The sequence below is a fragment of the Manacus vitellinus genome, unplaced genomic scaffold (genome assembly GCF_001715985.3).
Source record: "Manacus vitellinus isolate BGI_N305 unplaced genomic scaffold, ASM171598v3 scaffold_8_pilon, whole genome shotgun sequence".
NCBI lineage: Eukaryota > Metazoa > Chordata > Aves > Passeriformes > Pipridae > Manacus > Manacus vitellinus.
This window is the reverse complement of record NW_021940864.1, coordinates 19,849,528-19,876,972: the sequence shown is the minus strand read 5'-3', so window position 1 is coordinate 19,876,972 and position 27,445 is coordinate 19,849,528. Positions and strand designations below refer to the sequence as shown.

The window sequence follows — 27,445 nt, the reverse complement described above, 5'->3', positions numbered from 1 at the left end:
TGGTTGTTTTGCAGGGTTTGCACCATATTTCAGGGACAGGACTTTTAAGTATGCATTAAAAATACATATTTGTACATAAAATCAATTTTGTGCAGAATTTTTGCAATGAAGAAAGAAGAGCTGAACACTTCTTCTCTTTCATCTCTTGTAACTGGTAAGACCTTATGAAATAGGCCATACTTGATTAATGTTAGGTATGATAATGTAAAAGGCTTTGAAGAAATCCCATCTGTTCATCATCAACAGGGAAGTTAAACTTTTTCATCTATCTTAAAAAAATATATATCAGAGAAGCAGTGGAAGGAGGAAACAGCTGGCAAAGGTCAGGCTGAGCCAGCAACTGAATTTTAATAACTTACAGGGTGTGCGGGGGGGGATTTAGTTCTATTTTCATGCCTTTTGAAGTGGCCTGTATATTTTCCTTACTATCTCATAGTTTTAGAAAATGCTGATTTTCTCCTCCTTTTGACTTTTCATTGTGACTTTTAGAGGAGGTAGTGAAGAATGTATTCATTTGTACGCATGAAACAACAGTGTTAGCAATTCCTATTTTTTTTTTGTTGCTAGCTACGAGCTAAGCATGGGACCATCAGACTTACAGTAAATAAAGTAGCCTGAATGAGGCTCATCTGAGTCTACAGAGTAGTTCTCATGTCAAATGTTGCTGGTCTCATTTCTTCTTGCCAGAGTTACTCTAATAGATCACGTTCCTTGCTCGCTTTTATCAGGCAAGAGAGCTTTCTTTCACATGATATCTGCAAATATTTCTTCTCCCTCTCTAGTGCTCTTGTAACTTTATTAGTATTTATCACCTTGGTTGTTTGTTCAAGATGCAGCTAGACACTTGTCTGCCTAATGTACACTTCAGGAATAGAAAGTTTTCATCATGTTTATTAAGTTAATATCAGTTTTGACTGTCTAATTAAAAACTACCAGATCAGCCTGTGTAATGCAAAAATCTTGTTTGGTCTCGTCCATTGCATTAAAAAGTTAAAGATTGGAACTGTTGCTTGCATCTTTCTGGCTAGTGTTACTGGAAGCTTTGGTAGTGCTTGAATATTTTGTATTTCAGGAATGCCCAGGGGTTCCATTGAGTTGTGTAGTGTTCAAATGTGCAATAAGCAACATGTTAAAATTGGGAAGCCATAAAATACCTTCATGCTCATGACGGTTGTTATTAGTAGATGAGAGCTATTTATCTTTTAATGTTAAGTAGAATCACCATGAGTTGATGAATATGCCTTTAATTTGTTTTAAATAATTAAAGCCTGGTTTAGAGTGTCTGTGACCTACTGTGAGCATACTCTTGTGGACTGTGGTAGCAAGAGGACACTGGCTATTCTTAGAGGCCTTGAATCTTGAGCGGTGTTCAGGAAATTAGTCTATTCTGCTACTTATTTATTTGGCTATTCCAACACTAGGAATAAATGAGAACACTCCATTCAGTGCCTAGTGTTGCTACCCTGGTGTACTCTGAACATAGGATAATCTGCATGAGCCGTTTGCCTTGGGACAGCTAAATGAATCTGAGCATAGTAGCAGGCTTGGCTCTGTTTTGTGCCAGGGCCCTTGGCCAATGAGCCCAGTAGAATTCATATCTTTGAGGTCCTGCAGCACTGAAGGACTTCATGATATAGGAAGAAAAAAAATCCATGTCTTTTATTAGCAACTATACCAAAGTCCTTGAAAAGCTATGTGACTGATCTCATACTGCTCCCATGGTGTAATTAGAGGAGTATCCTTGATTCTAGTGGAAGATGCAGCATCTCAGGTATGCAGTATCCTTTGGATTGTGGGCTGACATCTCTAAGAACTAGATTATGTTGCGAAGAATCTGAATATCAAAAGAACAGCCAGAACAGAAGTATCTCGCTAATGTTTTGGTGTTTGAGCATGTCAGCTCCTACTGGAACTGCGCTTCTGGTGAGCAAGACCAGTCAAGCTGGTCTGATGCCTGGCAAAACACTGCTGCCAATTAGCTGACATGCACAGTCACAGCAGATGCCCAATACTGGGCAACGTCTAAACACTTGGAGTGTTCTCGTGTGTACCTGTACTCGGGATCTTTGGTAGTTATACATCGAAATCATCAAAACTGAGCATAAATGTACAAGAAAAAGGGTCTAGACAAGTCTTAACTTTGGTTTCATGTGACTATTGTAAGCAAATACCTTGATTCAAGAATAAGTGATTTAGTCTATATTGAAGTGAGGATTAACAATTCTCATCACATGAAGGTGTTTTCTTTTAAAGAACTGGAGTTTCTAGAGTAAAGATTACAGCTTTCCTGTGTTCTACTGAGTAAGCCATTCTACTGCAAAACAAACTTACTTTTTTACTATTTTAACAGTAATTCATTAACATTAGTATTTAATGCAAACTAAATTATGGAAGAAAATTACAATACCTGAGAAGGAAGGAAGAGGCAACTCTTGGAAATTCTGGTGGTTAAACTTTCAGCATCCAACATATGACATTCACAGTTTTGGAGTGGCATGGTGTGTTGTTGCGTTTTTAAATTATTTTTTTGAATTTTATTACAATTTCAAGTTTAGTGATAGAATTTACTGTAGGTTGACAGTGTAACTGGATATGTGGCAATATAAATGGTGATAATAGAAGTAAAAGAACCTTATACTAACAATCAAGGAAGGCCTTTTTGAACATGTGGAGTTTGGGGCAGCCTTTGCTACAGTGACCATGAGACTGTGGAGTTCCGTATCTTGCATGAATGAAGCAGGGCAGCAATTAAGTTTGCAACCCTGGTCTTCAGGAAAGTTAACTTTAGCCTCTTCAGGGACCATCTTGGATGAATCTCATGGGAGATGTGCCTGCAGAGAAGAAGGATCCAAGAGAGGTAGTCAGTAGTTAAGCACTACTTGCTCCAGGCTCAAAACTGGTGCATCCTGATGAGCAAGAAATTGAGTAAAGGGGGCAAGAGACCTGTGTGGATGAACAAGGAGCTCCTATCAATATTCAGGGACAAGCAGGAGATTCACAGGAAGCAGGGACAGACCACTTATAATGAATATAGAGATGTCAGAGTATGCAGAAATGCAACAAGGAAGGCCAAGACCCATCTGGAATTAAAAATCTGACCAAGGATATCAAGTACAGCAAGAAAACTTTCTTCAAATGCATCAATAACAAAAGGAAAACTAAGGAAAATGTGGGCCTGTTACTGAATGGAGCAGGGACTCTGGTGAGAGAGGATGCAGAGAATGCAGAGTTACTGAACACCTTCTGTCCATCAGTCTTCACTAAGAAGACCAGCCCTCAGCAATCTCTGACCCAGGGGACCAGGGAAAGGGGATGGTGGAAAGAAGACTTTTGCTTGGTCAGGGAGGATTGGGTTAGAGATCACCTAGGCAAACTTAATATCTGCAAGTCTGTGAGCCGTGATGGGATGCATCTACAGGAGTGCTGAGGGAGATGGCAGACACCATAACTAGGCCACTCATGATCAACTTTGTAAGGTCATGGCAGTCAGGAGAGGTGCTTGAGAACTAGAGGAGAACAAATGTCACCCCGGTCTTCAAAAAGGGCAAAAAAGGAGCACCCAGGGAACAACTGGCTAGTCAAACTCACCCTAATCTCTGGAAAGGTAAATAAGTGCCTCATTCTGGAGTCCATCTTTAAGCATATGGAAGACAAGAAGGTGATCAGGAGTAGTTGGCATGGATTCACTAAAGGTAAATCATGCTTGACCAACTTGATTGTCTTCTACAATCACAAAGCTTCCTGAATGGATGAGGGGAGAGGAGGGAATATTGTCTACCTGGACTTCAGCAAGGCTTTTGACACTGTCTCTCACAGCATCCTCATAGGCAAACTTGGGAAGTGTGGACTGGGTTGAGTGGACAGTGAGGTGGATTGAGAGCTGGCTGAATGGCAGATCCCAGAGGGTCATTGTCAGTGGCACAGGGTTTGGTTGTCACTAGTGGCCTGTCACTAGTGGTATCCAACAAGGATTGATACTGGGTCCAGTATTGTTCACATCGGTGACTTGAATGAAGGGGTAGATACCTCTTCAGCAAATTCGCTGGCGACATGAAACTGGGAGGAGTGGCCAATACCCTGGAGTGCTGTGCAGAAGGATCCTGGCAGGTTGGAGGGATGGGCAGAGAACAACTGTCTGAGGTTCAACTAAGGCAAATCAGGGTCCTGTATCTGGGGAAGAATAAAACCCCCTGCACCAGTACAGGCTGGGGGCTGACCTGCTGGAAAGCAACTCTGTGGAGAAGGATCTGGGGGTCCTGATGGACCACAAGCTGTCCCTGAGCCAGCAGTGTGCCCTTATGGACAAGAAGGCCAATGGTATCATGGAGTGCACTTAGGAAAAGCATTGCAAGCAGGTTGAGAGAGGTGATCCTGGACCTCTTTTCAGCTCTAGCAAAGCCCCATCTGGGGTACTGTATCCAGTTCTGAGCTCCTCAGTACAACAAAGACTCAAAGCTCTTGGAGCAGGTCCAGTGAAGGGAGACAAAGATGATTAGGTGACTGCTAATCAGGAATGATTGGAAGGCCCTGCTGGAGTAGTGAGGTTGGACCAATTGACCCCACCAGTGGTTCCTTCCAACCTTAACCATTCCAGGACTCTCTAATGCTTTACAACATGTTATAGCCTTAACAAAAAACATTCATCCACTTAAATGGCAGAATCTTTGTCTAGTATTTTGAGCTCTGTTGTCAAGGCCTGCTTATACATTCAGTATAGACATGCACATCCAAGAACAGAAATGAATGTCCTTCAACCTAGGCATCAGATGATGTCTGTTAGATAAAACAGGTTGTGTTGGAATGATTGCATTGACTCTTTAAAGAAATGAAATTCATTGGTAAGCAGTACTGAAGGCAGCAATTTCAGCTTTATCTCGGACTGAGGGCTTCCTGGTGATACTTCTTAGCAGACTGTTTTGAATTCTGAGCCTGACCTCCAAGGTCCCTTAAGCCTCTCTTCAATCTGTTTGTAGGAAACCTCAAGACAACATAGAAAGGACAGTACTCTTTCTTGGTCTGGGGAAAGAAGTTTTACTGAATGTAATGAGGCTGTGTAAGTACTGTATTAAAAAAAAATTGACTTGGAGACAGTCTGAGCAGTTGTGTTTCTGTTCTACTTAGGAGTCATAGAATGTCACTGTTAATGAATACTCTTTTTCTCAAACTGATCCAAGTTAATAAGAACATCTTTTGTAGGACAAAACCCCATTGTTTTTTCTAACCACAAATCCATTTGCTACAGCAGTTACTAAGCATCTTGAATAACATGACCAAGGAACTAGGCATTGCTTGGGAGATAAGGGCTGGCTCAGGCTCCACATGTTGGAAAACAATGCAGTAGTCATCTAACTTCTTAGCTGAAACTCAGCAGTCTCACTGCTGTGGGGAAGTGCTGCTCAGCTGTCCTGTATGATATAGGGCTCATGAGTTACTCTCAGAGGACAGTTGTTTACCCTGCAGAACTGTGGATCTGAGGGATAGTTGTTACAAATCCCATAGCTTTCCCATTTTTCCGTTTTTGGAGACCAAACTAATTACAGACCCTCAGAGAATAAAGTGAGGGAGGCTTACACCATTCCACTCTTTGTGCCTTCTTTTGAGCAAAGGACGATGTAGTCCTAATAGCCACTCTTACTAGGTTAGTAATTGATACTACTCTTTGAGTAACGTGTGTCTTTACAATCTGATCTACACTAGCTATGACTTCTCAAAGGCATGCTGTTAATAGGTTTGCTACTTGAAAGTGTGCTATTACTTGCTAGGCAGTGGGATTCTGCACTGTCCAGGGCCCAAAGTAGCTTGCAGTTTCATTGCATGTGCTAAGAGCTACCCAGTCTGCTGCCTTATTTATTACTGGGTAGCACTGTGGAAGAGTGAAGGCCGGTTTGTTAGTGAAGAAGTGATTCCTACTGCTAAGGGTGGCTAAATAACCATGGGGTTTTTGATGGGGAGAGAAGGGAATTGTTACTGGAAGTTGGCAAGGCCTTGGGCAGTGAGAAGCTGAGGTCATAGGAATCTAACAATATGCGTAAGGAACTGGGATTGGCAGCGAGGGAATCTGTGAGCTCAAAGGAATCATCTTGTTTAACAGGAAGGAGAAATAGTTTTGCCATTAAGGGAAGCTGTGTGGTTATGGGACATTTGTCAGAGATGTTCAATAGTGCAGGCAAAGAAAGTGGATGGGGAAAGTAATGTGACTGGGAAACAGATGTGATGACGTGGGACACAGGCTGAAGAAGGGGAAGAGGAGCAGTGCTCAGGGTTTCTGGGAACAGAGGGAGAAAGTCAGCTGGGCTTAGGTTCTACTTAATATACCTGGGTGAATTGACAGTTGTAAGAAATTGAGAAAGGTTTGAATGCACTGCTGCTCTGTGTGTTAATGAAGTTGAGCTGCAACTCATGTTTTTGAGCAGGGCTTTATCCTATTCCTTCATTTTTGCTGAGCTGTCCATGATACTTCTCTTGCCATGTAAAAAAAGGAAGTGATATAATCCCTGTAGTCTTTATTTGTTAGGTGTTTGTGGAGCTGGCAAGATGATGAATGCAAAGTGTATAGAAAATCAGGTGCTTACTTGGAAGCTAGTAACTTTCACAAACTGTATTTTGAGAACTTGGAGTACAGATGAATTTGTCTTCAGTTTTTTTACCAGTAGTTTCTATGTCTAATTTATTAATTCTTACATAATTCTGTCTTTTCTATCTTTTTCCAAAACAGGATGATACCCCTTTCGTCTCAGACACTGATGATGAATCTTCATCATGGCCAAACACAGGAATATGTGATTAAACCCAAATATTATCCAGTAAAAAAAGTGATTGCAGGAGAACAGTCCACCGAGGGCTCATTACCACTGAGACTGGGCCAGGATCAACCTGCGTCATCTTTTCGATGTGAGTACAGCTACAGAAAGCATACTCCCTTCTTTCCTCCCACAAAGCCCTCACCCCAATTTTTAAGATTTCGAAATTTTCTGTGCTAACGCTTCAAGACAGAGAAAGGTTAAAAGAATTATACATGAGAATTCTTAGATTAGCAAATGCTCCAACATTCTGCATTTTGTGGAGAAGCAAAACAGATTTCCTGGATTCACAGCTGGAATTTCATCATGCTATTTCTAGTTGATAGTTTTTCCTTCAGATAAAAGGTGCTTTGTGAACACTTTGCTAGAATAGGCATAACTATGAGTGTATTCACTGTCAGTATGATGGATACCCTTTTTGGAAAGCTGGAGTCCAGGATTGTGGTCTCATTGGTGACTATTTTTCTCTATATTTAATTTATTATGTGTTTATGAACTTCTGCACAGTATGGAGGCTGCATGAGAGTTTCTGCTTCATATTTATTAAAAAAGGATTGTGTAGGTGCCCAGCTTGTGGCCTTGGCTCATGCCCCATTGTGTGGGGAGCTTGAGGACAATTTTTGGCTTAGAAGATGAAGAGCTTGATGAATTATGGGTTAGGTATTACAGAGCGTCTGCTGGCTTGATTTGAAGAAAAGTTCCTGCAGTTAAATAGTGGACTGATTAACATTGAGACCTTAAGGTACTTGCAGTCTCCTGACAGATTTTCTCTGCTGTAGCACAGAGAATTATGGTCTGCTGAGGTTTTAGGGAAGAACCTTTACTTCTAAATCTTTAAATAGAATTTCTTTGTGTATCTTTGCATTTCTGTGTTGCACATCTTTATGCTCTGTCCATTTATACTGAAATACAACTCCCTGCTTCCTTTTTCTCAGGTATAAGTTCATAGATGGTAAATGAGAATATTGGCTCTAATGAGAAGAACAGTGGGCAGCTGGAGGTCTTTCAATTAACATTTTCAGACTGGTGAAGTATGCTTCATGCAAAGCACTACCTCCCTTTTTCAGAAGCATCAGAAAGATATTTAATCACACTGTCAATGTGAACTAGTAGTCCCTTTTGCAATTAAGACGATATTGCTTTTCTTCCAATTAGCAGCAATTTTCCTTAAAAAAATATAAGTGGCCACTGGGATTGAATTGTGTTCCTCACTTCTGACTCTTGCTACTCAGAGTTTACAAATTCCAGCTTGTATAGTACTCCAGTATTTGAAGTGACTGTTCCTGGTTGGATTCTGGCCAAAAAATTCTTCCCTTTTGCCCCCATTTTTCAGGCTGTTTGATTTAGTCTACCTTAGATACACTCAGTGTTAATTGCAAGTACCAGGCTGCCACTAAATTAATAGGTTCTGTGAGGTTTTTTTTTCCTCTGTAGTAGCATAAGGAGATAACTCCATCCAGCTGTTTGACAAAAGAGCCAGTGCTTCCACCTTTTTCTAGCTTACTTGAGCCCCACTGTTAATTACAGTATTCTGAGGGACATGACTAGGAGAAGGAAAACCAGGAGCTAAAGAAAAAGAGTATTTTTTGTCAAATTCTAAGAAACCCCTCAGTGGGCAATGCTTTAGTAAAACATTCTACGCTTATTGAAAAGGTTATGACTCCTAAAACAGCCAGAGGACAGGTAGTTAAAACAGATTTTAGGGCCTGATAAAATCAGCCATGACTTAAGCATTGACTTAGAGGAAAAATGCAGGGCTAGGTGAAAGGATATTTAGATAGTGTTGAAATTTCTGATACTGGGCTCTTCAGCAGCCTAAAAAGGTCGTATTACCTGTTTTGCCCCCACTTCTACATCCGTGAGGTGCAAGTCAGTGATGCCAGCTTCTGATGAAGCAGTTTGGATATCTAGTAGTCCAGAGGGCACTCTGAGCTGTGTTATTAGAGTTTAACATTGTATATTCCTAGCCTGATCAGGAGACTTAGAACTTGGCCAGCTATATCTATTTAGGGTGGCTTCTGGTTTCTGGAGTGCTGGAATGAACTCTAAGAATAGAAGATTACTTGTTTTGCTAAGAAGTGCAGTTCCTAGTCCTGTCTTGAACAGAGAGATGAGCTCTGTGAATTAGTTCATACTTATGTCACAGTTGGCATTATCTAGTTAATTTATGAGTGGCTGATTATCTCATGGTGTTTTGTCACTGCTCATAAATGTATAATCTTGTTTAATGGCAGAGCCTCTTATTTCATTGAGCAATGGAATTGGTAATGACAATGTGGAAATATTGAAAAGGAAGAGGGGGAAAATGTAATAATTGTACTAAAAAAGTGAAAGCCAAAAAGTTTGTACTGAATGCTTCACAATTTTTTTATGCTATTATTAAATAATTTTTTTTCAGAGAAGAGAAAAATTAGTAACCAGGTAATATTTGGTGGTATTGCCCAAGAGTTCATAGCTATCAACTAACATGGAGTGCAAAGCAATCATTCTGTTATTTTTTTCCTGAACATTTCTATGCATTTTACTGTTAAGTATTAAAACTGTGACAGAGATTGGCATCTGTGAAAGATGTATGCCATAGAATAATTTTTTTTTTCTGAATGTAGCTGCAATTGGTATTTGTGATTTTTCTGGACTTCTTTAGGTTATTTCAATCTAGTGATATGAAATAGATAGTCTTGAAACTGGAAAAAGTGTCAGTCTTGAGTTATCTTTACCAACAGGTCTGTCCTGGCAGAGGCAAATGAGATGTGGGGTACTAGTAGACTGGGAGGAAAACTGCCAAGCCTGAGTAGGTGCTTCTGAGCGTCTCCTCATTCACAGAAAGTCAGTCATGTTTGAATGCTCCACAGTAGTGTTGTAAGATCAACTTTTGGGTAAAAAATGTTGAAGATTAGTTACTTGAAACATTTTTCAATAAAAATTATCTTAAGGTTCCTCCCATAATGTTTACTCTGATGTATTTATGAGCAGTTTCCCTTCTCTGATAATGTTCAGAACATGCAGTATAGTAGTCTTATTAAAGACAGCAAATATTCTGTTCTTTTTTGGCTTTTAAGCTGAATTTTACTGTAAAGTTATATATCACATCTGCAGAGCTTGAAAATTCAGTAAGCCATTTGGGTTACAATAATAGGATTTAAAGTTACCCTGGGATGTGAAATCAAGTTACCTGCCAGTAGCCATTTCTACTATCAAGCATTTTGAACTTTTGTCCTGTGGAGTACAAGCCATCTCTAAAGACTAGCTAGCATAAGGACTCATAAAACTTACATAAAAATTTTAATTTCTAACTGCTAAATTTGAAATTCTGATTCGTTGTGCCTAATAGGTGAGGCTGTTAAAATTGTTCATAGTGATTTTTAAGAAGTCTTGTTTTGTAAAAACAAAACAAAGCCCCACCTTGGAAATAATGTTAAAAATCTTAAACATTGTTTTGAGTTCACTGACTCATTCAAATTTTCAGAAGGGTCACAGTTTTATGCCATAATTAGTTTTATCTCCTTATGCCTTGTATTGTAATGCAGTTTAATTTATATGGCCGTATATTGTGTTTTTCAAAGGGCTCATACTACATTCACTATAGAAGGAGAGAAAAATCATTACCCATAAGTGTGGTGGTGTATAATTTTAAAGTGCTTGTTTTTAGACCTGAAATGCTATTCTGCATGCATACTTCTAAATAATCTGTTAAAGATATTACACTCTAAAGCATTGATCCAATTCTATTTAGTCATTACGCTGTTATATTTAAGTTACTGCAAATTAATCATCAAATATCCTTGTGTTGAATTAGCAAATACTTAAGGATAAGGCTTTGGAAGTTCAGAGCCTTCTCAAACAAACAAAAATTGTTCATGTTGAATAGGCTGACAGCTGCAGAGAAACTATAAACGTGGTTTTGTGCCAGCAGGAAGACTGAATATATAGTGATAAAAATAAACTGGTAGTGGAATTGATATGATCAGCAAATAAAAACTGATCCATCCATCCATCATGTGTATCTCAACATTTGTAATGTAAATATCAAGAATACCTTAATATGTAGGTGAGGCTAGCCAAATATAAGTCTTATAAACCAATATATGTCTTTTATAAGCTCACCATGAACCGAGTAATTCTCAAGAGATGCATTACTTGCTTAAAACTACATACTATCACACTAGACCTATAATCTGCCTAAATATTTAGAACCTCAGAGCTAAAAATTCTGTAACGGTAACAATGGCAGCAGCACAGAAATTTCAACTGTAAAATTCTATTTGCAACCTAGTAGCCTATAAAACAGGAGGAAGATGTTTTTAGTAATTCAGGTATGTCTACCTCAGACATTTCTGACTACTCTCTTAATGACACTATTAAATAGTAATCACTAGTTAGCTGAGCATGGATCCTCTAAATATCAGTGCTTATCTCCCTAGCTTTATAAAGGCAATGCTGAAGAAAATTAGTGAAAGGATCCTGTGCTGTTTCTATTGGTCTAAAATGTATAAGTATATGAAAATAAACAAATTCTAAACTTAACATACTCTTTCTGGAAATCCTTTCAACATAGTTTTTGTGAGAATCATTCATTACAGTGGTAAGAGGCTAGGAAGTTCTCATTTTTACTCTATCCACTTCTGGTGCTAAATGATTCTTCAGAAAATGCACTGAAATACAGGTTTCATTTTCCAGCCAGAGATGGTTGAGGGCTAGTTTTTAGTGGCATTGTCCATTTTCCCCATCAAGCTGAAAAAAGTGAAATTTCTGCTTCTGAAATCAGTTGCCTACATATGTAGGACAACTTTGTACACCAGGCTACAGTTCCCCATCAGTACAATGATGATGCCACCACTTCTCTGTCTTAGCGACACGTCAAGAAAATATATTAATTAGTGCCTGAGGTGACCACAGAATATACTAAAAGCAGAAGAAAAACTCAAGAGTAGCTATAAAATGCTTTCCCAAACTGGAATGTTATCATGTGAAGTAAATAAAGCATGTGTTTATATAACAAAGTTATACCAAGGAAGAAGGGAGGATAAGAAGATAAATGAGACTAATCTCTCTGTTCAGGAAGACAATATGACAAGTATGTGAATTTTGCAATTGAAGTTGTGTGTTAAGTTTATAAAATTAAATACTATGGCAGACTTTTTTCCCTTCTTTTAAGTAGGTGGAGTTTTTTTGGTCTTCACCAAAATTTCTTATAAAATGCATTAAGACTTGCCTCCATTTTAGGTAGTCAGTGAAAATATGTCTTGAATTTAAGTAGTACAGGTTAGATAGGCTTGCAGCACCCTACTGTGACTTAGTTGTGTGGTCCAACTAGAGATTGGACTAGTATGCCTGTATGGATATTGGTCTTCTAGGATCTGCATGTGATTCTGTGGGCAACACTTGAATTCCTGTGTAAAGATGAAGCTGAAACAGTATGAAAGTCATGTAACTCTTCTGACTGTGGATACGTTATATTGCCTCATATTTTACAACATAATTTTACATGTGTTTATTTACATGAAATAAGATTAATGTGGAAGAAAATGTCCCAGCACTTATAGTTGTGATGTGGAATACCCTGTGAGGAGTTTGGCGTAACAGTGGCTTTCCTACTACTGGAAGCATAATGAACTGATAACTTAGAGAAGCTCTTCTTTAAGCTCATTCATAATTTACACAAGCTGGTTTCAGCGATGACTTTATAGGTTGACTTGAGCAAAAACAGGTGTCACTTTGAAATTCCAATTTAAGCTATTTTTGTGGAATTGCACCATTCTGACTTCATTAAGTGACACTTGCTTCATGATGATAGTGTTTCCCCAGCAGGAAGTATGGGTAAACAGCTATGAAAGACATACATGTTTTTCTGTTTAAAAAAGTGCACACAGAGATACAACATTTGTTCCATAAATGCATCTGTATGATTTGACATTCTACCCGAGTTCAGAGTTGACTTTAGAGGAAAGTCTCCCTCTGGTCTTCACTGGGTCAGATATTCTTTCCACCCTCCTTTTGATATTTGTTTGTGGAACCACTCTGCATAAACAGCAAAATAATTCTCTCACTGGCTCGTCTTAACCAGAGCACTGCATCGTGATCCTTGTAACTTCTGCTTATCAATGGATTTATGGATGTTAGAGTTAAACAGGGGTAACTTTCCTAACAAAGTTTTGGAAAATTTGGAGGTAAGGGAGGGTGTTAAAGCTTTACTCTGAACAAGATATAGCCCAGCAGAAGAAGGTGAGTAAAAAGTTAGGAGGCTAACAAGAAGGAATAACTGAAAAATCACAACACAGTATATTTGGAGGGAATGCAGAGTCAAATTCACTTCAGTCACTCATGGCAACTGACATTCATGTCTTGCTACTAAAACTGTACATAAAAAAATACAAGGAAATAGGGTTAGAAATAGTAGGTGTAGAAATGTCCAGGACTCTTTTGTTTTGTGTTCTCAAATGCAAAACATTTGCACATGTGTTCAAAACCTTTCCTCCTATTCAAGAGTCAGGATGGAATTTTCAGGGACATTCTAAAAAGTTTAAGGAAAAAATTTGATGCTGTCAGCATCGGGGTCAAACAGCACTGTGGTTTTATTGAGAACAAAACCCAGACAAGTTCAGTGAAGCACCCTTTTCCTCTCTCCCATTTAAGTGCATTACCCATCCTGCTATGGAATGGCATGGCAATTCATAACAGCTATTTAAAGTTTACTTTTGATTCCAGCAGGACTTAGAAACAATAGACTCAACTCAAGATGTAAATTAAGTGGCTTAACTAGATTCACACTAATGCAGCTAACTCTATCAAATCAAGCAGCACATTTACTTAGCTTTTGCTTCAAAAATAGAGTGACAGATTCTGAAAAAATAACTTTAACAAATGAATGTCATTTATTTAGCATTTATGAAAGACTATGGAGTTCTTTGAAGGCTTTGGAATCAGAATAGCTCTGTATAAATACAAACTGTTTCATTCAATATACTGTAGCTGTAAGCATTTTAACAATACCCTTTCTAAGCTGTCTTCATGATTGTTTTTGTAGCCATGAAAGGCTCACAATTGAGGAGGCCAGTAAATCAGCATCCCCCAAAAACTACTGTATTTTTCTCTTTGGACTCTGAAAAGATTTTATGGCCCTGAGCTCACCAATTGAATGTTTGTGTGACAGGCAAAGGCTGCTGGTACTTTCATAGAAACTATTTTAAATGCTGCATTCACCCAAAAATGAATTATCATCTCTATGCTTTAAAACATGGAGACAGAGACTGATATACAGCACCATGAGGAAAAATGTTGGAAAACCAGATTGGTGATCTGGCAAACAGAATTAAAATCAGTTCAAAGTGTGCTGTAGCTGGGGGAAAACACAGACTGAGACAAATGTATCTCAACTGCTGCAATGAAAGAGAATTGGCTCCAAACCCAAAAATTTCTCAAGAAGAAAAAAAAAAGAGGAGACTTTCCAGAAAATTCTATAGGGGAAAACCTCTATGACGTGTTTGAAAAGTGTTAATTTAGGTGGATATAGAGACTGATTGAACCCACACAAACACAAAAGTCCCTTAACCGGGGTAACTCCAGAGTTGCTGTGATACAAGTCTTTGATACCAAGAACTGATTCTGATTGTTGCAAGTAGCTGAGTCTGTTTTTCTTCACAGGAAATGTAAAAGTACTCTTCTCCATCAGTGCCGTTACCTATGCCACAGAGAATGAACAAATATTGACAAAAAAAGTACTGCAAGAAGAAGGTCCTTTACTTTCCAGTGAATCTGAGGTTTCAAAATCAGTGACATCCTTATTTCTGTTGTCATTTTTTCCCTCTTCAGAAAATTAAGGGAAAAAAAGATCTTGGTTTCATGCAGCACTGAGAGAGAAGAATTTTAATGGTGATTCAGCATGCAGAGGTGGCTATGTACATTTATAACTTAATTCCATGACGTCCTGTCCTTTATCACTGTTCACAGTTTGTTGACTTCCTTAGTGCTTTTCAGTTGTTTCCTTTCAGGAAATGGAATGTTAAGTGGATATACTTAGAAAGGTAATATTACTTTAATTTTTATTCACTTTTCTTCCCAGAAATTATAAACATTGATTGTTGCACTTTAGACTCTTTTTGTCATTTAAGGGAGTTGCTTGTGTTGGGAGGGGGAAACTGTCTGTCTCAAGAATTTATTTTCTCAAGAAATAATGCTCTTCCAACTTAAGACTTGTAATACTGTCGTGTACTATTTCTATTACTGTTGTGAAAGAAGCCTAAATAATTACCTTAGGCAAAATGCATAATTTTAGATGAGTGAGATCAAGTGGGAATGACTCTCATTCCCAGTGTATAAAGGCCTAATTCAGACCTTCTTGAAAGAGTCCCTTTGATAAAGTGGACAGTGGCATTGTATTTAGCTGGTAATAATAAAGCTCCTGTATGACTGCAAGTCTGTGTGTAAAGATGTTCACCACCTTCAGTAGCTTCCAGCAAAAAGTTGCTTGTAGTGGCCTGTGAAGTCACTGCTGCTTCATTACAGCTGAGATGAGGATTGCGTAGAATGACTTTCTGCCTTAGATGTATGTCTGTGTTTAAATGTGGCATTTTGGCTTTTATTTCCATATCCTTCAAGTGAAAGCCTTCTGGGTCCAAATATGCTTAGGTACCTAGGAAGCTGAATAACATGAATGGAGGCTAAAAAGTCTTGTACACCTGAATGCTGTGCTGATTTCCTTACAGCCGGAGTTGTATCCAGCCCCAAGCCTGAGGCATGGATGTGAACTCTCAAGCATGAGACTCTTGAAGAGCTTGAAGTTCTGTTTCATGATAAGTACTTCACTCTGAAAAAGATGAGTTATTTGGGTTCTAATATTTTGCAATTCATACCTGAAGCTGCAGCTGAAGCACTTGACTGCCTGCCTATCCTTAGAGGGGCAGTCAACTGAACTCTCCTGCAGGATTAAGCTCCCTAAGCAGTGCTATAGCATAGTGGTGTCTGGAACCCAGTCACCCAGATCTTCAAAGAAATATGTCTGAGCCCTAAATGGATTTGAACTAAGCAGTCTTAGGTTCTCAGCATTTTCTGTTTAATGGCTTGTACACATTCTGCTCGGTGTGCTGGTTAGGCTGCTTGCTCCATGCAATTAACTTTTCTTGTCCCTTGGAAAAGAGACCTAGGACTGATTAGTTGTATAACTTGAGGCTTAAAATTAGCTCCTTAGCATAATATCCATTTGTGGATACCTTTAAATCAAATAAATACAAAACAGATTAAAAGATTTATCATCCAGTAAGTTCAGTTGAATAGAGCTGAGGCCATTCCATCAGACATCAAACCCCTTTGCGGTGTCTAATTTATTTGGGTTGGTACCTTTTTCTGGATCATTTTTAACTATGTGAAGGGAAATGATAGTTATGTTTCTCATTAACAGCTACTGATTAGAGTTCTTAACAATCCTTTAAACATGGAGCATGACTGTAGTTTAAGATAGGGTGTTCATTGCCTGAGAATTGCATAAAAAGAATCTTTGTAGTGGTAAAAAGGGCAAGGAAGGCAAAAGGTGATTCATGAAACTTGCTGACAAAGATCCCAGATTTTGAATCAATGCTTATTTATGTTATGCATTTGCACAGGACAAAAATGATGGTAATTTTTGTGAATTCTTCTGACCTGTTCTTAGAAAGGCTGTGTCAGTGAGAGAATTTATCAGCAAAGGATTTCTGCTGGCATGTAAACAGAATTATGAATGTCTTTCTAAACAATCCTGGCACTTGTGCCTGCACGTGCTCTTTTGCTACTTTTAAGTGACAGCCATCCACATAAAACACAGGAGACCTGTGTTGTAGACAGGAGAGTTTGTCAAAATTAATGAAGGAAACCTACTTGAATGAAGCAAGTGTTGCTGTAATAAATGACTTCAAACAGTACACTGTTAATATTTATCTCTATCTTAAACTGAGATTAAGAGAATGGAAGAATGGGTTACTTGCCTCTCCTAGATTTTGCTATACTTTAATGTGGTTTGAAGGGTGGTGGGGGTGGTGATAAGGAAGACAGCAGAATTCTCTCTGTTCTATTCTGTGACAGAGAGCAAGGAAGAGATTGTATCCCTGTGATAATCAGAAAGGAAAAGACTTTTCCGAATATCCTCTTTTCAGTTATCTTCTTCCATACCCTTGAAGCATCACATTTTCTGGATGATTTATTTTCCTGTCTCAAGCATGCTGAAGAAGCAAGAAGGGATTAAAAAGAGGGCAAAGAAACAAGAGCACAAAGAGAAGCAGGAGGTCTGAGAGCTCAGTTCTGATTGGAGGGAGAAGACTGTGGTAGGAGCATCTAAACAAGACAGACGGAGAAAATGATGCAAAGATGTAGTGACGTGGCTAATCAGAAATAGGTATATAAAGAAGTGTAACAGTGGCAATAAGAATGGCAACAAAAAAATCTGTGCACACCCCTGTTCAGTTACTGTCATAATAAGTAGCTGAATTGTGTTTTGCTCTTTTGGAAACCCTTTTGATTTGCATGGAGACAGTAGAACTGAGTATTTGAAAAGTGACCAAATGTCAAAGGTTAAGCTGTATTATCTGATAAAATACTTGTAAGATTATACAAATGCAACAAAAATATGAGTTAGAGAAGTAACAAAAACTAGAAGGAATGCTAAATTAATTACATTTCACTAATGTGTTGCTACAGGTATCTAGATGTGTTAAATTAAATACAACTTGTTGTACTGTCATCTTGCTCAAAATGTTTGACTGGATGAGTGTGGGGTGTACTTTTGAGCATTAGAGAAGGTGTTGGATCTTGGACAAAATAAAACTGGATCATCTTATTTTTAATTTCGTTGACATGTCTAGTTTCTCCCAGTTGTTGTGAAAAGAGAACTCGGTGTGAGGTGTACAAGGGTAAGGTAACAAAGTTTCTGGAAAGAGCAAGATACTTACCTTCAGGAAGAGTGGCTTATTATATATTGAAGCCAAATATCAAATTACTTAGCTGTGCCTGGCCTTTTTGAATCCATGTAGTTTTCAGACTTGTTTTTGCTTGTGACTTACAGAAAGAATAAGGCTCACATTCTGCCTGATTTTTAGATGGGTGAGGTTTGAATGCAGAAGGTTTTACTCCTATGCTCAGGGCAGAGTAAAGGCTGAGTTCAGTCCTGCTAAGGTCATGCAAGGAAAGTTCCATACTTGCTTTACTGGGATGATACCTGCATCAGCAAATCAGAAGGTTATCTGGGAGATCTGTGCCCCTTTGGCCAAGTCTGTAGATTGGTTCTGAGTATGAGGTATGAGTAGTGCACTGCTGGAGAGAAAAATAAGTTATACTAATAGAAGCATTTTATGTAAAGCTGTGTTACATAATTCTGCTGCTCTCCCCAACACTGATCAGACTTCAGCTACAGTATAGTGTGGTTTTGAACAGTGTATTTAAAGGAAGATGAGGACCAAATGAGTGGTATCAAAAGCAAAACAAAAAGGATGGAGATCTGCAATCACAGGATGGAGATGACAATCACAGAATATGCTGAGTTGGAAGGGACCATCCTTAAGAGTCGCACCGTGTGCCTGTGAGTATGATCCAAATGCTTCTTGAACTTTGTCAGGCTTGGTACTGTGACCACTTTCCTGGGGAGCCTGTTCCGATGCCTTCCACCCTCTGGGTGAAAAATCTCTCATATCTAACCTAAACCTCCCCTGACACAGCTTCAGGCAATTCCCTCACGTCCTGTCACTGGTCACCACAGAGAAGAGATCAGTGCCTGCCCCTCCTTTTCCCTTCACAAGGAAGTTGTAGACTGCAGTGAGGTCTCCCCTCAGTCTCCTCTTCTCCAGGCTGAACAGACCAAGTGACCTCAGCCGCTCCTCATACGGCTTCCCCTCAAGGCCCTTCACCATCTTCGTTGCCCTCCTTTGGACAGTGATACCTTAATATCTTTCTTATATTGTGTTGGGGAAGATATGGCCTGTTACACTGGAAAAAGTTTAAATGGTTTTTGGTCTGGTGAAATTAGACTGAGGGAGAAAATGAGAGATGGTAGCAGTCTTCAAGTATGTTAGAAATTGATCCACAGAGGAATATTGTCAGAGTTTGCTGTAAAAAAAAAAAGCAGGTCAATAGTATGCTTGAATTGGTACAAGGGAATTGTGGGTTAGCTATAAGGAATATCTTTGAAATAAGAAAGGCTGGAGCACTGGAAAAAATTCTTCAAGGAGGCTGTGGAATCTGCATAATAGAAGGGGTTTGAGTATAGTTTGGATAAATTTTTTGATTAATGTTGCTGTTTTATTGAGAAAAAGAAGAGATGAGGGATGACCTCTCAGTCTCTTTCAGTCCTTTCTGTGCCTCACAAGGCCTGTAGTCATCTCAATGTATAATCTGAAGTTCAGGGAAGATCTGCCTCTGGTCTGTATGTCAATCTAGTGTGTCTATCTTTCTTTTTTGCTTTCTTTTTCCTGTTTGTTTGGTTTTTTTCCTTCTTCTTTAGCTTCTAGCATTAGAAATCTTCAGATGATGGTATTCCTAAGATATATGATACCTAAGTTTAACTTGTTTTCATCTTCAGGAACTAGGTTTTTATTTATTTCCTTTCAAATTGATGACTAAGTGGTGTCAAGACAGAACTTCCTCATATATTGTCACAAGCGGAAAAAGGTAATTTGACAAAAACTCTGAGAGCTTAACTATTTTACTTACGTGGTTGATTTTTATACCATGTCATCTTTCATTTTGGCTGAACAAGCATATGTAGTAAGGACTAAGCCAGGTGGACTGGTGAAATAACTGGGAGACACCTGTTTTAGGAAATGAGTAATTTCCTTCTGCTTCTTTCCTTTTTCTTTTTTTTTTTCCTGTCAGCATTTAACTAAGAAAAAAGAGGGTGTTGGTCATCTGAGAATTTAAAATGTTGAATCTATTAGCAACTTAAAAGCTAATTGGCTTTGATTTGAGAAGATTTAATTTCAGAGCTCTCCTCATGCATCATGGTAATAATTTGAAAACATGAAATAGCCTGAGATACTCTACACTCTTTGGGAAGAGAATGTAATTTTAAGATAGAATCTTCAGGTCTGATGACTTTGTGTAGATAAACATATGAAAATATACTGGATTCAGTGCAGAAGTAGGGTGTCGTGAAAAGAGAGTAGTGTATATCACTCCTGGAGGTACTAATGGAAAGCCTGCAATTCTAGTAGTTCTGTTTCCACAGGAGATTTGCCTCAGGATAAGGATTTGCCTTATATTTGTCATAAGTGAAGGTGTTAAAATAAACCCTCAAACCACAACAGCAACCAAAACCCCAAAAAACCTCACCAAATACCCATAACCCCTCTTAAAGTAGCTTCAGAAATTTTTGCTCAAGGATTATGGGAGATATATGTGTAAGCTACACTGTGTACTTGGCTGGTAGAAGCCACTGCTTGTGTTTTGTTTTTGTTTTTGTTTTTTAATTTTATTGTGAATCATTTTGATTACATCACTGTGGAGCACAAAACTATCATGCACACATTAACATCAATATTTTTTGAGACGTTAAAATATTTTATTCTCTTTGCCCCACTTGACCTATGTAGTCATCTTTTTAACTGAATACCAGTTCTGCTTTCACTAGGGTTGCTAGCCCGTTGTCTTCCCACAAAACACGGGCATGCCACAAATCATCTGAGCTCCACTACAGCTATTGAGTGCTGTCAGAATATTGGATCTGTGAGGGCAGCCATAAACCCAAGAAAAAAAGTGTTTATAGAAATTCTTCTAGAAAGAAACCAAGTCTGAGTTGCATTACACAGGGACCCAGGAGGTTGAGGAGGTATTCTTCCCCTTATGCAACTCTATCCAGGCACGGCTGTGTGAGCCATTGTGACCACCTGGACATAAAACCTGCCACCTGCCTTGTCTTAACTTATTCACCTTTTCTGCTAATGCAGAAAAAAAAAATCAGTTTATCATAATGGACAGTGGGGCCAGAAGGGACTCTATGAAGAAATACTTTTGCTTGTATTTTCCATTTCTCCTGCAGTTGTTGCTAAATCATAAATTTATCACAGCAGGAGTTTGCTGTGTTCATGATATTATATCATAGTGACTTAAGGAGATGGAAAGAAAATCACATATATATTGGTGCCAACTTTTGACTAAAATCTCATCACTTTAGCCAGACATCTTTCTTTTTTTAATCTGGCTCAAGAATTTTTCAGATTTTGGAAATTATGGGTACATTCTTCCGCTGATCTCTTTTGACAAATGTATCATGGAGTTCTTAAGTTTAAGTGAGCCTGGACTATGAGGCAGGATGATGGCACTGTTGGCTGAGTATCCTCATTGTGTGTTTGCTGCCTAGCTCAGGAATGGAGCTTTATCCAGTATTAATAATCTTGATTATCCTGTCTTTATTAAAACAGCAGTCTGACTTTATCTCCAGTTCTACCAATTTTTTTTGGTAACTTTGCCATTTATTTGATGTTTGTATCTTCTACTTTTGTAGTCTTTCATTAGGCTCATTTATTTATCTGCTCTCATTTTTGTATTTCTTCAGTCTGGTGTTATACTTAAGAGCATAGTGAGGTGTTTCATTTCCACATGTTTAAAATTGGTCTTGAAGTTATGATAAATTTCTGTCTCTCTCTCTTTATATATGTATGTATATATATAAAAATTATCCCAGGTGCATTGCTGTAGCACCATCATTTTTTTTCCAGAAATGAATTTGAGATAATCTAAGTTGCACATTTTGTCATGTCTATGTCACAGTGGCATCATCAGTAAAGGTTCAAGAGTTTAAAGAGGAAAATAATCTGTATGCTTCCCTAAAATTACACTGTCCTTTAATATGAGCTAGTCTGAAGTCAAGAGGTCAAGGCTATAGCAGTAATGGTCTTTTTCTAGCACGAAATTGTGGGTTTTAACATTAATACTGCAAAATCGGCTAAGAGATATTGAAATATATAATTTCTCATTTAGAATAAAATTTTCCCCTTTGGAGAAGAGGGAGGAAAAAAACCCAAATACAGAAGGGAAGAAAGGGAGAAGGTTCAAGGAAGTCCAAGAGTCTAAACTTGCAGTTTCTGCTAAAAGCTTCCTTTCAGGAAAAGGGCTTGTGGTCTGTTTTCAGTTTGAATTTGGGTGTATTAAGCTCACTGTTAAGGTCCCTAAACAGAATTTGTGAGGATAGTACTGTCTACTTAGGTGCAACGGCAGAGAAGAATGATAATAACATCACCACCTCATACACTGGTCAGTTTTCACTTCAGGGGCCATCATTGGCTTTGTATCCTTCCTAAATGTCTCCAGAAGAATTGAAGTTAAAAGATGTGGCCTGCTAGCCAAGGAGAAGAAAATAAGTGTCATTAGAGTTTTCATAAATCTAAGAAAGATCAAGAAAATCTTCCCACATCTAAAGAATATGAAGCTGTCTTATTTCTGTCTCTTTGCAACTACCAAAACCGAAATATCTGAGAATTAAATGTGTTTTATAGCAAAATAAGTAGCATACCTCATGTGATGGGTGAAAAACTGGCTGACAGGTTGGGCCCAAAGGGTTATAGTAAATGGGATTATGTCAAGCTGGCAACAGGATTTCTATAGAGCTCCATTCTAGGACCAGTGCTCTTCAATGCAGTTTTGGGTGCCACAATATAAGAAGCCTATAAAAGTATGAAAGAGCATCCAAAGGAGGGTGACAAAGGTGGTGAAAGCCTTGAGGGGAAGCTGTGTGAGCAGTGGCTGAGGTCATTTGGTCTGTTCAGCCTGGAGAAGAGGAGTCTGAGGGCACACCTCATTGCAGTCAACAACTTCCTTGTGAGGGGAAGAGGAGGGGCAGATAGAGATTTCTTCTCTGTGGTAACCAGTGACAGGACCTGAGGGAATTGCTTGAAGCTGTGTCAGGGGAGGCTTAGGTTGGATATTAGAAAGAAATTTTTCACCCAGAGGGTGGATGGGCACCAAAACAGGCTCCCCAGGAAAGTGGTCACAGTACCAAACCTGACAGAGTTCAGGAAGTGTTTGGACAATCCTCTCAGGCACACGATGTGATTCTTGGCGTCATCCTTTGCAGGGCCAGGAGTTGGAATCTGTCTTCATTTGGGTCCCTTCCAACTCAGGATATTCTGTGAAAAACATTGCTAAATAATGATTGAATATTTGTAGGGACTAGGGCTTGCACTATATTCTTCTTAAGACTTCTTCCCTGAAAAGCTGCATTTAAGTGTTCTTTCGTGGTTATTCTTTAGATATTTAGATACTGATCAGTGTTTTTGAAACTACAGTTCAACTGCTGTTATTCTCAAACTTAGATACTAATATTTCCTCATCCGAAAGGATTGAAAGGCAAACTTTACAATTTCCATTGAGTCTCATACGAAGGTATCTCTTCCATTAAAATACTTTTGCTACAGGTTTTTCTGGTAAAATCTAAACTGTGATAGTTTTTGTTGTTGTTGTTGTTGTTAGGAACATTATACCCAAGATTTGCTGCAGCTCTGTGCTCAACACCATAGTACGGAATACTGTAGAGGAGAATTAAGTCATTGTTTAGTTTCATCTATACTGACTTACTGACTATTTAAAAAACATAACTGTGGACTGGACACCAGGTGCATGAATAGTTTTTGCACTGTAGATCCAGTCACATTTGAAAGAACCAGTTGGGTTCATGAACAGTACGATTTATTGAATGCAACATTTGCAGATGGTTCTTTTGGGTTGCTAGTGATAAACGCGTTAACCTCAGAGTAGCTATATATAGCACGAACAATACCATTGCAATCACAAGCTTAATATCCTGTGTCAGCACTCAGCATAGCTGAGGATGCAAGGCTTACCAAAAGATGTCCCTTCTGGGGAGGGTGGGGACAACTAACCTCTTGATTTGTACCTGCATTTTCGTGTTGCATTGTCATCCCCTAGTTAGATAGAAAATTGGGATACTTTTTATACTTTATTAACCACTATTGTGCAAAGTGCTGTGGGTGGGACTATGGTCAAACTTTCCATTCTTTGTGGTTTGTACAAAACATTTCTGGGTGTCAGGTAGAAGAATGAAACCACGTGGCCTCAACGTTCCTCCCCAATGCCATGGCAACACAAACCATGTGACCTCCATCCAGTTTCAGTATTTGCTCACATATTGAGCTCTGCATTTTCTTCACTTCCAGCACTGACAAAACCAATTTTGTTTTTAGCTAAGCTGGAAAACTTGTCTAGGTCCCCCAATACTGGTTTCTACAGTGTAGGCAGGACTGACTTTTGTGACTCAACTAACCATGTTTTTTTAATTAGATCACATCCTAAAGGAAAAATATTGTGAAAACATCTGAAAATATAAAATATAAAATGGACTCTTTTCTTGGAAAATATATATATAAAACTTTGCAAATAAAATACAAAGATGGCGATATTGCTTGTGACGCTGTGCTTAACAAAAGCAAAGCTTAGAAGTTCTACCCTCAGCAGTTCACAAGTCACTTATATCTGTTTATTGGTAAAGACATATTAATTTTTGTAAGAAATGCTTAACATGCAAGAAACCAAGGTATCTTCTAAATCCACTAAAATCACAATATAGACCTTTAATTGAAATATTTTATTCCTGTGTCTGTCTGGGCTCTGCTTTTTCTAACCATTGTTAAGGCAGAATAAGGTAGGAACATATGTACTACAGCTGCTGTTCAAATAGAGGAATGCCTTTACTGTAGACAAAACATTTGGCACAATTGCTTTAATTTATTTGTTTATGAAGAGCCAGAAATAAGAAGTCTTTATATTCTTTTGAAGTGGGAAGATTTTCTTAATTTTCTTGAGATTTTCAAAAAATGTTTGTCCAGAGGGTATTTCATAAACTAGGTTAGGCAACTATCCAGCAACTTTTTTATTTTTATGACATGAGGAAGGAGATTCTTTCTCTGCATCATTTCTTGGCATTGTTAGGTTTCATAGCATCTTTTCCACAAAGATGCTATGATATATTTACAAGAACTTGTTGAATTTATTAGGAAGTGTGCAGAGGAAAAACAGTTTTCTTTTTAAATAATTGCAAATGGAATCTGTGCTTTTCCCTAATTTCCTAATGAGCAGTTTTAATATCTTTTTTGTCTTCAGCTGTTAGATGTAGAATCAAATACATCTGGTTTTAAATATAATTCTGTAACAAGAAATTCTTCTAATTAGCTTAATTTAAAAGTTAGTGTTTGTGCAGTCTTTGTTACATTCAAGTTTTTAAAATGACTGTGAGGAAGTATATGAAAAAATGGCTAGATGCTCTTTTTTATGTTTGATCTCAGTATTTTAGAGCACTGATACTTCCTCACCCTTTCTCTGAGCTATTTATTACTTAAACGAAGGCTGACAACAAAGCTCAGTCTATAGTATGAAAATCCTCGTGGAAAAATAGTGCCAAAAAACTGTGAAGAAAAAATGGGTCCAGGCAGCTGCGTCACAAGGTTTGACCACTTCGGGCTGGGGTGCCAGGAGATTTGAGACAGATGTTTTCAGACATGCCGCATGCCTAAAACATTTCCAGGGGTCGAGCTACAAATAGTGACTTAATAAGTGCAGAAACAGGAAAAGTATGTAGGAGTACACAAGAGTTTATTCACCTCTAGGTGCACAGCCAGCCTCTTTACATTACATCTGCCTGTCAGGGTTGGCTATTTAAGCTGTCATGCCCTTGGTATTGCTCTTTGTCTGCCTGTGAATAAAGTGCAGCATTGTGATTACTAATCCCACTCCAGTGACTTGACTTTAAATGTGGTTTTGGAGCGGATCCCGGAGTTCTGTTTGCTAAGCTTCCTACTCCTGTTTCAGAGACACCACTGGAGATCTATGAGAGAGAGCACTGCAGACTGCCCTCCTCCTGTAGACCTGTCGCCTTTCCCCCCCCCCCCGCGCCTTTTTTTTTTTTCCCAAAAACTTTTTGAAGGAAATCAATGGATACCAAAGTGATCTGTTTACTTTTTCTTTTTTCTTTGCCTCCGCTGACAGTGGGAAATCACACTGGTCGCATCAAGGTGGTCTTTACACCCAGCATCTGTAAAGTGACTTGCACCAAAGGCAACTGTCAGAACAACTGTGAGAAGGGAAATACAACCACCCTCATCAGTGAAAACGGCCATGCTGCTGACACTCTGACAGCCACTAACTTCCGAGTAGGTAAGTACTCTGAAACTGTATTTGTCCTTAGCTGTCCTCTCTTGACTAAAAGAGGGAGGAGATGTTTTGTTATTAATACCAGTTGTGCCTCTGTTACTCTTTGTTTGGAGGGCTGTGCTGAGTAGGGACCATTGTATGTTAGACAAGCTTTCTGGTATCCTTCGGAAATGTTCCCAAAAGTTCCTTTTGTCTCAGAAGAAAAAAAGCTCCCATATTTTTCGTCTGAATTTTCAGCTGCAGGGCTGCAACATGCTAAGCTGGAGCTTTTGGTAAAATTCATCCCTCCGTGTTAGTAAATAGAGAAAATGACAGATTCCACAAAAAGTTGTTTCCTCTTTTTTACTTGTTGAATAGGTATCAAATGCACATAAAATCTAGCTAATGCAGTGAATTTGGCTTCAAAAATTTGTTCAGCTATTCCTTAAAACTACAATCCTTTTTAAATATGCATCAACTTAAAAGTTTCTCTTTCTACTGAAAGTAAATCAGATTTCATATTTGGCATTTTTAAAAACTGAAATAATGTTAAGTCTAATTAAAGTTACTGAAGTCAGTAATTTCTTTGTTACTGTTTATTCTTTCTGCTTGCTCAAGAAAAGTCTTAATAGTATGCCAGACTAAACCCTGTAACTGCTTGACTGTGTTGAAACAAATCCTGAAAGCTATCTAGGGTAATGATTAGCATATTTTAACTGTACGCTACATAGGAATTTGTGTGCAAGTATTAGTCTTCTAAGCTAAGGGAAATATAGATATATGGATACATACCTAAACACTGCTAAATTTGTTTTACATTATGATATCCTTAACTGTTCTTGGAAGGTATTTTGTAGTTATCCTGAAACTATGAACATTGTAATTTTAGTCTCTGTCTAGTATAAACATAATGTACAGGCAGTGCTGAGGCTGGCCAATATTGCCCTTTTTAAAGTGCACTAAATTTTATGCTCTGAGGGTGGTGGGGGGAAATGTTCCAAATTATTATTCTTTTTGTCCAGACAGATGATACAAGGAGCAGTTCCCTCTTTTAACACTCCTACTAGACTGTCAGTGTGAAACCCTTGAAGTTACCAATGCATTCCTTGATAATATGCATGTTTGTGAAAGGGTGCATGTTTTGGACTAATAGTAAAATCAATGTTTTTGATTTGCTGCAGTACAGCAAATTTTTGGGTTTGTTTATGGTTGTTTGGAGGCATTAAAAAAGTCAGGATTTTGTAATGGAATGTAAATCAAATACTTTAAATTTGTGTTTACTGCCAATACAGAATTTTTACCTGTTTTGGCAAGAACAACAGGTAAGTAAGTTTTTTGTTTAATTTTCTGACTACTGTGAAAGGATAGGGTTATTCTTCCCCCTTTTCATTTGACCTAATTTTTCTGTTGAAATTATGAAATGCTGAGAACAGGCAGTCATGTAATTTGTCTGCTATGTAAATCTGTGCTGTAACAAGACCTTCTCTCAAATACTTGAAAACTTGGAGAGTGGAAATGGACCTGTGAAGACGTGTTCCACACCTTCCTGCCTG

At 38.4% G+C, this 27,445-nt stretch overlaps 1 protein-coding gene across 1 annotated transcript in view; it reads left to right on the top strand.

Moving 5' to 3' along the window:
• Positions 1-27,445, top strand: part of LTBP1 (latent transforming growth factor beta binding protein 1) — a 190,371-nt gene that overhangs the window by 39,507 nt on the left and 123,419 nt on the right. The window contains exons 3-4 of the mRNA XM_018085320.2: positions 6,716-6,891; positions 25,749-25,916. Of these exons, the coding sequence (XP_017940809.2) occupies positions 6,716-6,891; positions 25,749-25,916 (344 nt within the window). The remainder of the gene's footprint in view (positions 1-6,715; positions 6,892-25,748; positions 25,917-27,445) is intronic.